The sequence below is a fragment of the Arachis hypogaea genome, chromosome 6 (assembly GCF_003086295.3).
Source record: "Arachis hypogaea cultivar Tifrunner chromosome 6, arahy.Tifrunner.gnm2.J5K5, whole genome shotgun sequence".
Lineage (NCBI taxonomy): Eukaryota > Viridiplantae > Streptophyta > Magnoliopsida > Fabales > Fabaceae > Arachis > Arachis hypogaea.
The window spans coordinates 6,870,325-6,885,045 of record NC_092041.1 but is presented as its reverse complement, the minus strand read 5'-3'; the positions used below and the strand labels follow the sequence as shown (position 1 = coordinate 6,885,045).

The 14,721-nt window shown below is 41.2% G+C and overlaps 1 protein-coding gene across 1 annotated transcript; it reads right to left on the bottom strand.

The window, feature by feature from the left end:
* Window positions 1-10,440: 10,440 nt before the first annotated feature.
* LOC140173580 (uncharacterized) lies at window positions 10,441-13,456 on the bottom strand. Its single transcript, XM_072198061.1, has 5 exons — window positions 12,894-13,456; window positions 12,585-12,725; window positions 11,955-12,540; window positions 11,663-11,802; window positions 10,441-10,615 (listed from the first exon to the last, which is right to left on the bottom strand). Exons 1-5 carry the CDS (start codon window positions 13,454-13,456, stop codon window positions 10,441-10,443), a joined length of 1,605 nt encoding a protein of 534 aa, XP_072054162.1.
* Between the last annotated feature and the right edge of the window lie 1,265 nt (window positions 13,457-14,721).

The following is a 14,721-nucleotide window of genomic DNA, read 5'->3' as shown; positions in this document are numbered from 1 at the left end:
GACTCCACCGCCTACAATATCATCTTAGGAAGAAAAACAATCAATGATTTTGAAGCCATAATCAACACCAAGCTACTAGTTATGAAGTTTGTCACCGATGATGGATCCATAGGGACCATAAGAGGAGACCTCGAGACGGCGGTTGCTTGTGACAACACCAGCCTTTCCCTCAGAAAGAAGTCCAAGGAAGCATCTGGTGTATTCCTAGCCGATCTCGATGCCAGGGTAGAAGACAACCCGAGGCCGGAACCAGAAGGGGACCTGGAGAAGTTTAGCATCGGTGACGAAGGGGAAAAGTTCACATTCGTCAACAAGAACCTCCCGCATGAGTTGAAGGGGCCTTTGGTTGAAATGGTAAGGGCCAACAGAGACCTGTTCGCATGGACACCAGCCGACATGCCGGGCATAGATCCACAAATCATCTCACACCACCTAGCCGTCAAGCCGGAAGCACGCCCAGTGGCCCAACGAAGGAGGAAGATGTCGGCGGAGAGAGCAGAGGAGGTAGCCAAGCAAACGGCCGGCCTCCTAGAAGCAGGCTTCATACGAGAAGTGGATTACTCGACGTGGCTCTCAAATGTGGTATTGGTGAAAAAACACAATGGCAGATGGAGAATGTGCGTGGACTACTCTGACCTTAACAAAGCATGCCCCAAAGATTGTTTCCCCCTCCCCAACATAGATGCACTCGTCGACGCCGCGGCGGGGTACCGGTATCTGAGCTTCATGGACGCCTACTCCGGTTACAATCAGATACCGATGCACCGACCGGACGAAGACAAAACGGCGTTCATAACGCCAGGAGGAACTTTCTGCTATAAGGTAATGCCGTTTGGCTTGAAAAATGCAGGAGCGACGTATCAAAGGCTGATGAACAGGATATTCCACGACCTCATAGGGAAAACGGTCGAAGTTTACGTGGACGACATCCTGGCAAAAACAACGCGACCTGACGACCTCCTTGACGACCTGGCAAGTGTGTTTGCGTCCCTCCGTCAACATGGCATGAGGCTGAACCCCCTCAAGTGCGCCTTCGCCATGGAAGCCGACAAGTTCCTGGGATTTATGATAACTCAGAGAGGGGTAGAAGCCAACCCGGAGAAATGCCAGGCAATACTCCAGATGAAGAGCCCGGGCTGTGTCAAGGACGTCCAGAGGTTGGCAGGGCGATTGACATCACTTTCCCGGTTTCTCGGGGCCTCGGCGACAAAGGCCCTGCCATTCTTCAATCTCATGAAGAAAGGAATGGCGTTTGAGTGGACACCCGCGTGCGAAGAAGCCTTTCAACACTTCAAGGAAATCCTAGCGGCACCTCCCGTTCTCGGGAAGCCAAGGGACGGGGAACCACTGTACCTGTACCTCGCTATAACAAGCGAAGCCCTGGCCGCAGTACTAGTGCGGGAGGACGGGAGGACCCAACAACCAGTCTACTTCATAAGCAGGGCCCTACAAGGAGCAGAGTTAAGATATAGCAAGTTGGAAAAGCTAGCCTTAACACTCCTAACTTCCTCGAGAAGGTTAAAACAGTACTTCCAGAGTCACCAAGTGGTCGTCAGAACGGACCAAGGGATCCGGCAAGTTCTCCAAAAACCCGACCTGGCAGGAAGAATGATGACTTGGTCTATCGAACTCTCTCAATATGACATACGGTACGAGCCCCGGCAAGCCATCAAGGCGCAGGCCATGGCGGATTTTTTGGTTGAAGTAATAGGAGACCCAGGTGAAGACATGGGTACACGGTGGAAGCTCCATGTGGACGGAGCCTCCAACCAGACCTTCGGAGGAGCCGGGATCATCTTAGAAAGTCCAAACGGGGTCGTATACGAACAGTCGGTCAGATTCGAGTTTCCCATCTCGAACAACCAAGCAGAGTACGAAGCCCTCATAGGAGGCCTGACCCTAGCAACAGAGGTCGGCGCAAAAAGGCTGGAAGTATGCAGCGATTCCCAAGTCGTCACTTCCCAAGTAAACGGCAGCTATCAAGCCAAGGACCCCTTGTTGCAAAAGTACTTGGAAAAGGTCAAAAGCTTGAGCCAAAAGTTCGACGAGATCACGGTCCAACATGTACCCAGAGAAAGGAACACACGAGCAGACCTCCTATCAAAATTAGCCAGCACGAAGCCAGGGGAGGGAAACCGGTCTCTCATCCAAGGCATGACAAGAGAACCTGCAATTGCACTACACATAACAACCCTAAGTTCTTCATGGCTAGACCCCATCACCAACTACCTAGAACACGGCCAAGTCCCTGGTGACGAAAAGGATGCGGTGAAGTTAAGGAGGGAAGCGGCCAAATACGCCGTCATCCAAGGACAGCTGTTCAGAAAAGGGCTCAGCCAACCCCTACTGAAGTGCCTACACCCCGACCAAACGGACTACGTCCTCAGGGAAGTCCACGAGGGCTGCTGTGGGCACCACATCGGAGGAAAAGCCCTAGCAAGGAAGTTGATCCGAGTTGGGTACTACTGGCCGTCGATGATGGCAGATTCCAAAGAGTTTGTCAAAAAGTGCATAAAGTGCCAACAGAACGCCAATTTTGCCAAAGCACCAGCAAACGAGTTAAGCTTGCTGACGACTTCTCGGCCGTTCGCTCAGTGGGGAGTCGACCTCTTAGGTCCCTTCCCTGTCGGCCCTGGGCAGGTCAAATATCTCATAGTGGCAATTGATTACTATACCAAGTGGATAGAAGCCGAACCATTGGCTAGCATATCCTCAGCCAATTGCAGAAAATTCATGTGGAGGCAGGTGATAACACGGTTCGGGATACCAGAAGTCGTCATCTCGGACAACGGCACACAATTTGCTGACAAAAAGTTCACAGAATTTCTCAACGGCCTAGGAATAAGGCAAAAGTTCTCTTCGGTAGAACACCCTCGGACGAACGGACAAGTGGAGTCCGCCAACAAGGTTATCCTTTCAGGGCTAAAGAGGAGGTTGGACAACAAAAAGGGTGCTTGGGCCGACGAGCTGGCATCAGTTCTCTGGTCTTACCGAACGACCGAGCAGTCCTCCATCAAAGAAACTCCTTTCCGGTTAACGTACGGGGTGGATGCGATGATACCCGTAGAAATCGGAGAACCAAGCCCACGACTTCTTTTGAAAGGGGTGGAGGAAGCCGTAGAAAAGGACCTGATAGAAGAAGCCCGAGAAATGGCCCACTTGACGGAAACGGCGCTAAAACAAAGAGTGGCGCTCCGCTACAACACCAAAGTGCTCAAGAGGGAATTCGAGCCAAACGACCTCGTCTTGAGGCGAAATGATATCGGCCTGCCGACCCCCGGAGAAGGCAAGCTGGCGGCCAACTGGGAAGGCCCATATAGAGTCAAGAAAGTGATGGGAAAAGGAGCATACAAACTAGAAAGACTCGACGGCAAGGAAGTTCCGAGAACTTGGAATGCGGACAACCTTAGAAGATTCTACTCCTAGAGGACAGAGCGACCTGCCGACTAATCTAGCTAAGTAGTTAATCTGTCATTTGAACTTCATAGTAACTTTCAAGTCTTTTATGTGGATACCGAATAAGATACACTTGTGCAAATTCTCCGTTCTATTTTACCTCCGTTTTTCAGATAAATCATCTTGTCATGACTAGCAACGACACCTAACCCGGGACTGATCACCCCGGGAGGTCATCAACTACCGTTGTAACGAGCAACTACACGAGAGCCCACGGGCCGCCGATATAAACAACTATAAACCAAAAGCGGTTACTGAAAACGATAACAAAATCGGACAAGTAAGAAAAACTTCATCGCGACAACACGAGCAAACGACCAAAGAGTCATTGTTCACAAGCCAATATTAAAACGGCTAAGATTAAACTGTTCGTAAGCCAAAACGGCTAAAAACAACTGTCTACAAGCCAAAACAAAACGGCTAAACAAAAACGATGAAACAAAGAGTTCATTTCTTCGGAACATCAACAACCTGGCCATCCTTAATAATCTTAAAAACGCCAATTGCCGACGTGTCGAACTCGGGGGCAACAATTTTGATTTGGGCCTTCAGGGCTTCCTCGGTGCCCAAAATCGCGCCTTTACCCTGTTTAACGACGTCTTTATACTTGGCCTTCCATGTTGCCAGTTCGGCCTCCACGGCCCGCTTCTCCTCCTCGGCTTCGGCCGTACGCTTCTGCGCCTCGCCGACCTGTTTCTCCAGAGCCATCTCACGCTCGACTAGACGTTCAATCGTTGCGCCCGACTCTTTCTGTTTCTTCTCGGCAGCTGTTAACTTTTGTTCGGCGGAGGTAGCTTTCTGCTCAGCGGTGGTAGCCTTCTTCTCGGCGGCGTCCAACTTCTCCGAAGATTGAGTCAACTGCTGCCGGAGAGTTTCCACTTCACTTTTCAATTCATTGTTGGCCTTCCCAGCGGAGTCCAACTTCCGACGGAGAGACTCCATCCCGGACAACTCGAACTCGGCCTTCCGAGCAATGACCGCACCGCGCAGAAGAGTGCGGTACATCCACCTCGCCTGCCCGGCAAGGGATGACTCATGGAAATGTTCCTCCGTACCAGGGATCAGCTGGGTGTCTATAAATTTTGAGGCGTCGAAATTCCTTTCCATAACGGTAAGGACACCCTCAGGACTAGACGACGCCGTGGATGTCTTCTTTCTCTTTCTCTTCAGGCTAGAGACCTCCACCACCTCCTCCTCATCATCCGGTTTAGGCACCGAACCCCCAATCCCGGCAACCTCATGGATAGAGGAAACACGGACCGCCTTGCCACCTTCAACCGAGGCGCCCTGAGCCGAGGTCTCGATCTCGTCGGTTGCGGCCCTCTGTTCGGGAACATCCTGGCCCTCCGGGGGAGCATTAGGCCCCTCGGAGGCAGGCTGCTCGTCACCTTCCTCGTCGTCACCGCCGGCAAGAAAGGTTTGAAACAGATCGGCAAGGCCCGTCACCGACGCAGACATATCCACTGCAAGAAAGCAAAGAAGGTCGGTTAGTCGTTACACAATATCAATAAAAGGAAAAAGATAAAGCGTAAAGTAAAGAGCTTCTCACAAATATAATTTCGACCGGAGTCCCGATCACCCATGAGGAGGTGGGGATTTACTGGGTTCTTCCCAAAAACCGCGTTTAGCACCTCGGCAATCTGCTGATCTTCTGCCGACATGTTTTTATAAACTACCTTAATAAAACTATTGGCTCCTGCCCCGAAGCTCCAATAAGTCGGGATGAGCCGTACCCCCTCCAGAGACAACCAAAAGGGGTGGCGACCTTTGGTCGGACGGACCTTAAAATACTTGTCCTTAAACCCATGGTAAGAATCTTCGAACAAGCCGAAAATCTTCCGACCCTGAGCAGCCCGGAAGGACATGAACCCTTTCCTATGTTTCCCCTGCTTGGTAGGGTTTGTGAGGGTGAAGAAAAAGAGGAAGACATCTACGGACACCGGCAGGTCGAGATATTCACAAACCATCTCGAAACAGCGGATCGAAGCCCAACTGTTCGGATGCAACTGCGACGGTGACACAGAAATTCGGTTTAAGAGCGCCATTTGAAAGGCGGAGAACGGAATGCGAACTCCGACTTGAGTGAACATGGCCTTGTAGAACCAAATCCAGTCGGCAACCTGGCGGGGTTGGAAGTTGATTTCATACAACCGCTCGTGAGCAGCCGGGACGAAGGCGTCATAATTGGCCTCCTCGTCAGTCCCGCCACACAAATACCCGGCTTGTCGGAACTCGGTGAGCTCCTCCTCGCTCATTTGGTTGGGTGAATCCCTCACATCTGAGACGACCCAAGCATACTGGTCGTAAGCCGCAGGGTTAACGGATGCTCGGGAGACCGTGCGGGCCATACCTACATGGGGGTACCATCCAGTTAGTCTAAGAGATCGGTCGCTCAGGCCGAAAACAAACACCACCCCCCACGACTTCCCGACTAAAGGCAAACAAGACTAAAAGGCTAAAGGAACGAGAAAAAGCCTACCCTAGAATGGTACTTTCCCCCCTAACACGTCTACTCGCAACTAAGGCTACGCAGTAATATCAAAAGAACCAAGCAACAAGCATACCGAAAATAATGCCTAAAAAGAGGGATGATTCGAAAATTACCTAAGTTGATGGAGAAAAGGATGATTGCGAGTCTGGAAAAGTGCAAGGAACACGAACGGAGGCACCACAGCAACGCCTTGGAATCTTGTAGCAAGGAGGAAGAAGGGAAGAATAGGGAGTGTGGGAAAAGTGTAGAAATATCAAAACCGATCGTTTAAAAACTACCTCCAAAGCGCGAAACACCTGGGGGCAGAATGGGCTTTTCAAAAGGGGTTTTTCACCCCATTATGAGCATTTAATGCTCGGCGCGGGAAACGAAGCGATGAAAACGGTTACTTTGAGCAACCAAGAGACGCGCGTTGGAGGCACATCCCTCCCGCGAACAGCCGACCAGACGAAATACGAAGATGACACGCCATTGGTAGCTCCTACGACTACCATTGGCGCGTGGAGGCACTGTTACGGCCTGGCCCAAAAACCGCACGGGCCGGTCCGACCCGATCTCTGCCCGACCCGGTCACATGCCCTCCAACCGACCCGGACACGCGTCCTGTACGGCTCACACGCGGCTGCAGGACAACGTCCTCGGAAATATGGGCCTGTCCTCGTCTTGGGGCCCACTACTGACATGTATATAAGGGGAAGATTGGCTCTTCCCCCGAGGTACGTCACTTTCCACATCACTCCCCCTGCTTGTACGATTTCTGACTTAGGCGTCGGAGTGTCTTTGCAGGTGGCACCCCCCCTCGTCCATTCACCAGCTCAAGTGTTCGTCAGCTCGACTAGATCGCTACCTGTGCGACCCAAGCTAAGGCGTCTTCACCTATCCAACCTTTCACTTGTATACCCGACTTGTCCGGAAGCCGACTACCGAACACTTATAATTTCGCAAAATTTTAAATTAGGTTCCTAATTTTTTTTTAATTGAGTCCCTTCACTAATTTTTTTTTTAATTTGATCATTTTTAGCCGTAATTGCCTTAATTTTATAAGGACCCAACTAAAACAAATTTGGTGAAATGACTCAATTAAAGTTAAAAAAGTACAGAAATCTAATTAAAAATTTCGCAAAATTATAAAAACCAACAGAATAATTAAACCTAAAAAAATATAATATGTCCATTATTTATTATCTTAAAAAATTTAATTAAATTTTTTTTCCTTCAAAACTAATTATGGTGAGTTTGAATAATTTTCACTTTACTTGTTTCGTTTTTAATCTAATTCACCTTAGAGGATCAATGGATTTCGTTTCCACCCATATATTCCGTTGATATTTCCTTTTCGCCCATGTATCATGCATGTCTTGTTAATACTTTGAACAATTTAAATATTTTTTTTAATATTTAACTAGTAATAATTTACATATATTTATAAAAATTTTATATACAAAAAATATATAATTTGTATTTATATTTATTAAAATTTTATATATATAAATTAATATAATTTATATTTATATTTTTAAATATTTATAATAAATTATAAAATTTATGTATTAAAAATAATTTAAAATTTATATTAATTAAATAATAATAACAAATATTAAAAATTTCTGATGGAAGATTTTTTTTTTAATATTTTTTCTTCATTCATTTTCCTATGTCCTAGAATGCAAAAGCTATTTTCGCATATTAATTTTATTTTTATGTGTTTGCATAATTTTTTTAGACCATAATAATTTTAATCAATTACTTTTATCAAAACAAAATTAGATTTCTGATTTCTCTATTGCATTTACATATATTCGTTTACAACCATATATTATAACCTTTAAATAGAGAAAGTATTTGGTATTCCACCGTCCCTCTAATATGCCCTATTATTTTTCGTACCTTCCATTTTTATTTATATTTATCTAATAACTCCCGTAATAGAATATAATAGAATCTATCATATGCTAATTATTTCTTAATCTGTGTGAACATATTATATCTATCTACCGAACCGAAAGTTCACTAATTTTTATCGAAGATTCCAGAGCTATTAAGGTCGAGGGCCACAGATGTTGACCAAAGGTAATCACTAATCACAACTCACAAGCGATGCCACGTAATTAGTGGTCGCAAATGTATATATCTATCCACAAAAATTAGGTTAACGAATTTTGATATGTGGTAGGGGTATTCATGGATCGGATTTGATTCGCATATCTACGGTATTTATTCGAATTCAATTTAAAAATTGCGAATATGAATCTGATCCACAAGGTTATGAGATCGGATCGTATTCGATCCGCACAGTAATCGAATCGAATTGCAAATTTTAAATAGTTATTCACATATTCGCGTATCCGCAAAAATAAAGAAATAAATAAGTAAATATTTTTTTATGTTTTATTTTAACTAATAATTTCATATATATTGTATTATTTTAATTTATTATTTAAAAAAATGTGTTTAATATTATTTTAACAATAAATATATTTAAAAGAATAGAAAAAATGAATTTTATTAATATTTTGCTAATAAAATTAAACTTTTAAAAATATTTTTGTGTTTTATGAATATATTCGAAATCTGATCTAATCTTGCAAATCGGATCGGATCATATTCAAACTAAAAAATTATATATATGAGATTCGATCTAATCCGATAATTTTAATACAGATCAAATTAAAATTTTGATTATATTTAATTTGATCCGATCCGTGTTTACCCTAGTGTGGACAGTTTTGTGGTATGCTAAAAAATGGGTTGTGGAAGTGAAGTTTAAGAATATGGGAATCTAAAGAAACTGAGGGGTGAATTCTGAATTTACAAGTAGTTGGGAACGAACTGACTTTTTTATGTTTTAATTTTATGACTTCGGTTCGCTGATTTCATTTGTATTTTTATTTTTATGAATTTAGTGGGGCCAATTCTGATATTCTTTTGTTTTTCAATTCATAAACAAATAATTTGTTTAAATTTCATTACATAATACATAGCTAACATTATAAGATGATTATGTTATGGTAATAATGTGGCTAAAAAATAAAGTAATATTTTTTATTATATAATAATAATTTGTAATTTAAAAAAAACATGGGATCAAAATATAAAAAAGTATAACTTTAATTTTAATAATATTTATATAATCACTATCACTATTATGGAAGCCTCTTCATATTAGAATTTACCTAATATATAATGTCTTTTATTTGCAATTCGTTCTAAACGATAATAGTACATCTATATTTAAAAAAAAATATCTAGCACTATTTTATCATAAAAAAAGGTAAAATACTAAATTAGTTTTTTATGTTTTGGCGTAATTATATTTTGGTCTTTAAAGTTTAAAGTGTCATATTTAAATTCAAAAAAATTTCATTTAACTTTAATATAGTCCCACCGTGAGGTTAAAGTTAAATAATTAACGGAATATCCTACATAACAGCAGTACAAGAACAATATCGATAATCTGGAAAACAAGTATAAGTTTCAAAGGCACAAAATTAACCGTGAATATATCAATACATTTATTTATCATTTTTCTTATAATTTATATGAAATATTTTCTATAGAACTAAAAAGAATAATAAATAAATGTATTGATACATCCACGGTTGATTTTATACCTCTAGAACTTATATTTGTTCTCCAGATTATTGATCTTGTTCTTATACTACTGTTATGTAGGATATTCCATTAATTATTTAACTTTGACCTCACGATGAGACTATATTGATGTTAAATGAAACTTTTTTTGATTTAAATAGAACATTTAAACTTTAAGGACCAAAATAGAATTACGCTCAAACGTAAGGGATCAATTTAATACTTTATCTTAAAAAAGGTAAAATATTATTTTAGTTCTTAATATTTATTAATTTAGAAAAATAAAAAAAATAATTGTTTATTAACGTGCTAAGCAGTGATATATATATATATATATATATATATATATATATATATATATATATATATGACAACTGACAGCAAGTTAAAATAACTAATTAATGAATGGTTAATTAATTTAATAGCTAACAATAGATCACTAATACTCCCTTTTAAATTGGGGAGAAGATGTTGATGATTCCCAACTTGCTAATTAAAGAGTTGAATAAGGCTGGTTGTATTTGCTTAATTATGATGTCTATTACTTGATGAGCAGATTTAACATGAACCAACTTGATTATCCCATCTTAAATTCATTCTTGTGAAAAATGACAATTTATCTTGATGTGTTCTGTACATTCGTAAAAAGTTGGATTCTCAATAATATGAATTGCTACCTTGCTGTCATAGAAAATAAAGGACGACTCGACTTCAATTCCAAATTCTTTGAGCAACTTAGTGATCCAAACTACCTTAGCAGTCATATTTGCTAAAGCTCGATATTCTGTCTCAGCAGGGGATCTTGAGACAGTGTCTTGCTTCTTAGATTTTCAGAATATCAAAGAATCACCAAAAAATACACAATATTCTATTGTAGATCTTCGCATATCAGTACAGTTTTCTCAATCTGCATCACCATATGTTTTGAGAGACAAAGTGGAGCTAGCTGAGAATAGAAGACCTTGTCCTAGTATAATCTTCAAGTAACACGGCACATGATGGATAGCGTTTAACTGAGGAGTTCTAGGAGCTGACATGTATTGGCTTAATTTGTTTACTGCAAAACAAATGTCAGGCCTGAAAATTGTAATATAAAATAAACGAACAATCAGTCTTTTATACTGGGCAATGTCAGCTAAAGGTTCACCATCAATAGCATTTAGTTTGACATTTAGATCATGTGGCAATGAGGTAGGTTTACAATCCAAAAAATTTGTGTTTTTTTTTTTGAACAAAGGAGCTCAACACAATACAGTGGAGCAAAAAGAACAAACAAACAAAAAGGAACAAGTAAAACAATGAACAGAAAATTATCCCTAATGTCAACTCCAGCATTGCCATCAACAACAAAAGGGATCTAAACTACTCCATTCTCTGTAGCTGATTACAGATTTATGAAACACCTCCTTTGCACCCCGTTGCCTATTATTGAACATCTGCCAGTTCCTCTCTGGCCAGACGTTCCAAATAACCGAGAAAAAGTATATGAGCCACTTGTTGTGCTCTCTCTTTCTGTTAGCAACACCTGTCCAGCTCTCGAAGTGTTCCTTTAGTGAGACCGGTATAGACCATGATCTCCCAAAATCAGATAGTCATTGACATCACACCTGCCAAGTAAACTCACATCCTAGAAACAAGTGGTGAATATATTCAACATCCTTTTTACACAAAACGCATATGTTATCACCATGTCTGATAATTCCTAGTCTATGCAGTCTTTCTTTGGTATTCACTCTCCCTATCAAAGTAAATCAAATAAACAACTCCACTCGTGGCGAAACCAAACCTTTCCAAATGGTTCTGGTGAAACTATAGCTGGTTATTTCCTCCGGAATGGATTCTGTCTGCATCACCTGCACAAAGGAGTTAGTTGAATAAATACCTTCCTTGTCAAACTTCCAAACAACCCTGTCTTGCTTATCATGTGCTAGCTTAATAGGCCTTAAAGTTTTATGTAATTGATCCACTAAATCCAACTCCTATTGGTATAACTCTCGCCTTCATTGGAAGTTCCAGATCCACTCTAACCCATCCCAAAATCCACAATCCCCTATAACAGATCCTTTTTGGTTTGAAATAGAGAATAGCCTCGGAAAACTCATCTTCAGCGCACCACTTTGTTACCAGACATCCTCCCAGAATCGAGTCCTCATTCCGTCACCCACCTCCATAGATAAACCCGTGATCATCTTATCTCTCACATTACTATCCCTGATCTGCAGCTGACAGATATCCTTCCATGGACCCCCTCTAGTAGGTAATGTCTGAGCCGATAACATCACATTGGGATTAAGTCATAACACGAGCACACGACCTTCTTCCAAAATGGACATTCCTCTTTTGAAAACCGCCACCACCACTTGAAGAGAAGTGCAATGTTTCTAATCACTGCATTTCCTACCCCCAATCCACCCACCTTTTTGGGGGCTTGAACCAACTCCCACTTGACTAGCGCCACACCATTCCTACCTTCCTCCTTGCTACATAGGAATCTCCTCTGCAGTGATATCAACTTTTTCGCTACTGCCTTCGACATTTTATACAGACTCAAATAGTACACCGGCAAGCTGTTTAACACTGATTTAATAAGTACAAGCTTACCCGCTTTATTGAGTACTTTGGCCTTCCACAAGCTGAGCTTCTCCTCAACCTTGTCAGTTATCGGTTTCCAAGTCTTGACAAGTATTGGGTTTGCTCCTAATGAAATGTCAAGATATCTTACTAGAAGACTGACATCCTTACATCCCAATAAGTTGCACATGTTATAAGTCCACTGCCCTTCACAATTGATTGGGATTAAAATTGATTTATCAAAGTTAATAGTTAACCTTAACATCATCTCAAAGCACCTTAGCAACCTGGCATAATTTCTGATGGTCTCCTCTTCTGGTGGACAGAACAATATAGTGTCATCTACAAATTGTAAATGTGATAACTCTATATTATCCTTTCCAATCAGCAGCGGCAAGATACGTTTGTTCCTGACTGCCTCACCTATCATCCTATGCAGCATATCGACAACCAGGACAAACAGAAACGGGATAACAGATCACCTTGTCTCAAGCTCCTCTCCATCTTAAAAGGTTTAGATGGTGATCCATCAGAATTGACATAGATGTTGTACCGACACACTCCTTCACCCATGCCCTCTATCTCCAACCAAAGCCCATCTTCTAAAGCACAATATCTACAAAACTCCATTTTACCCAGTCATAAGCCTTTTGGAAATCTAATTTAATGATAGCCGGTTTATTCTTCTTAGACTTTAGCCAGTGCACTGTTTCACATGCAATAAGAGCCCCACCATGTATTTTTCAACCCCTCACAAATGCGCTCTGAGTCTCCCCTACTAAACCTGACATAACTGATCCTCTTAACCATCACTTTGAAAATTACTTTATATACACAACCTACCATGCTGATCGGCCGAAAGTCTTTGATCTCCTTTGCTCCGGTGAACTTAGGTGCTAGGGCTACCCAAGTAATATTGGAATCAGAAGGCAACCGTGACGATCGAAAAAAATCCAGAACAACTGTCGTGAACTCTACACCAATCTCATTCCAGCATTTCTTAATGAAATTCATGTTATATCCATCACTCCCTGAAGCATTAGATGATTCACAATCCCAAATAGCTTCTCTAATCTCCTCCATTGTCGGTATTCTCTCCAAAGCTGTCGAATCCTCTTCATCAATCCGCTTTACTAGTCCATCCATAAAACCCACTAATGGTGGTTTCTTTTGGTGATACAGATCTTTATAAAAATCTCTTATAGCAATTTTGATCCGGGCCTGATTTCTTATCAACCTTCCATTAATTACTAAAGCATCAAGTCTATTGTTCCTCCTTCTTGCCGACGCCAAGTTATGGAACCTAGTATTCTTATCCATATCCTTCGCATGCCTGGAGCGCGACATCTGCTTCCAGTGTATTTCTTTTCTGACATACTACTGCTTGCAGCAACTCACTAGAGCCTTCCTTTTAGCCTCCACTGTATCATCATAAACTCCATTTCCTGCCAACTCGTTTATCTTCTTGATCTCCTCCTCAAAGCACTGAATTTTCTTATCAATGTCACCAAAAGTGTCTTTATGCCATCTTCCCAAAGGTACCGTTAAAGCTTTCAACTTATCTGTGAATTGTACCTCACCAAGGTTCCTCCATTCTTCCCTTACCATTCTGAGAAAGTCGTCATGAGTAAACCAGGAATCTAGGCTACGAAAGGGCCGTGGACCACCTCTGAATATGGTATCCTCCACTATAATTGGATAGTGATCTGACAGGCCTCTCGACCCCCTCTTAACCGAATCTTCGAAAACTTCTCCGTCCATTCTACACTCACTAGAACTCTGTCAATGCGACTGCAAGAGCGGCCTTTAAATCATGTAAACTTACGATTATTCAATGGTAGATCCACTAACTGCATATCTTGTATCCAACACTTAAAGTCTTCTGCAGACCCTGTTAACCTGTCCTGTCCTTTCCTTTCTTCAACCTGTATAACCTCTGTGTTTTCTAGAAGAAATAAAACATAGTTTCTTTGTGACAAACATATACCTTGCTTGGATTTGGCAATTTCTAATCCAAGAAAGTATTTCAATGGTCCGAGCACTTTCAATTTAAACAAATTTTGTAAAATGAATTGCGTTTCCACCATCGTCGTATCTAGCTTGCATGCAATTATAATGTCGTCCACATACACCAGTGTTATCACCAAATTTTTGCATGTATCATTGTGAAACAAGGAATAATCTGATCTGAATTGAGTGAAACTAGCTCTAGTCAGAATAGTGAAAAATTTTGTGAATCAGCTTGTTGTCCTATTTCTCCTTGTTAGAAAAGTCTTAAAGTAGTTTCATGTAAACTTTTTCATCAAGATTTTCATTGAAAAAAGCATTATTGATGTCAAGTTGAAGTAGTTTCCAACCCTTAATAACTGCTATTGCTAAAAGCGTTTTCATTGTGGCGGGTGAAAAAGTATCTTTAAATTTTTTGTTAAATTTTAATTTAGTTTTTAACTTTTCAAAAGTGATATTTGAGTTCGAAAAATTTTAGATAAATTTAATAGTCTCATAGTTAAATTCGACATGAACAATTAGAATATTTAAGAATCAATATAACGTTCAATTTTAATATGTAAATAAAATCAATCAATTAATGATCATTGGTATAACAGTTTTTT

Coding starts and splice junctions, on each gene's coding strand:
- LOC140173580 (XM_072198061.1), bottom strand. CDS start 13,456: ATGTCGCGCTCCAGGCATGCGAAGGATATGGATAAGAATACTAGGTTC. Junction 12,726..12,893: donor AAGAGGATCAGTTATGTCAG/GTTTAGTAGGGG, acceptor GGAGTTTTGTAG/ATATTGTGCTTTAGAAGATG. Junction 11,803..11,954: donor TGGTTCAAGCCCCCAAAAAG/GTGGGTGGATTG, acceptor TTATCGGCTCAG/ACATTACCTACTAGAGGGGG.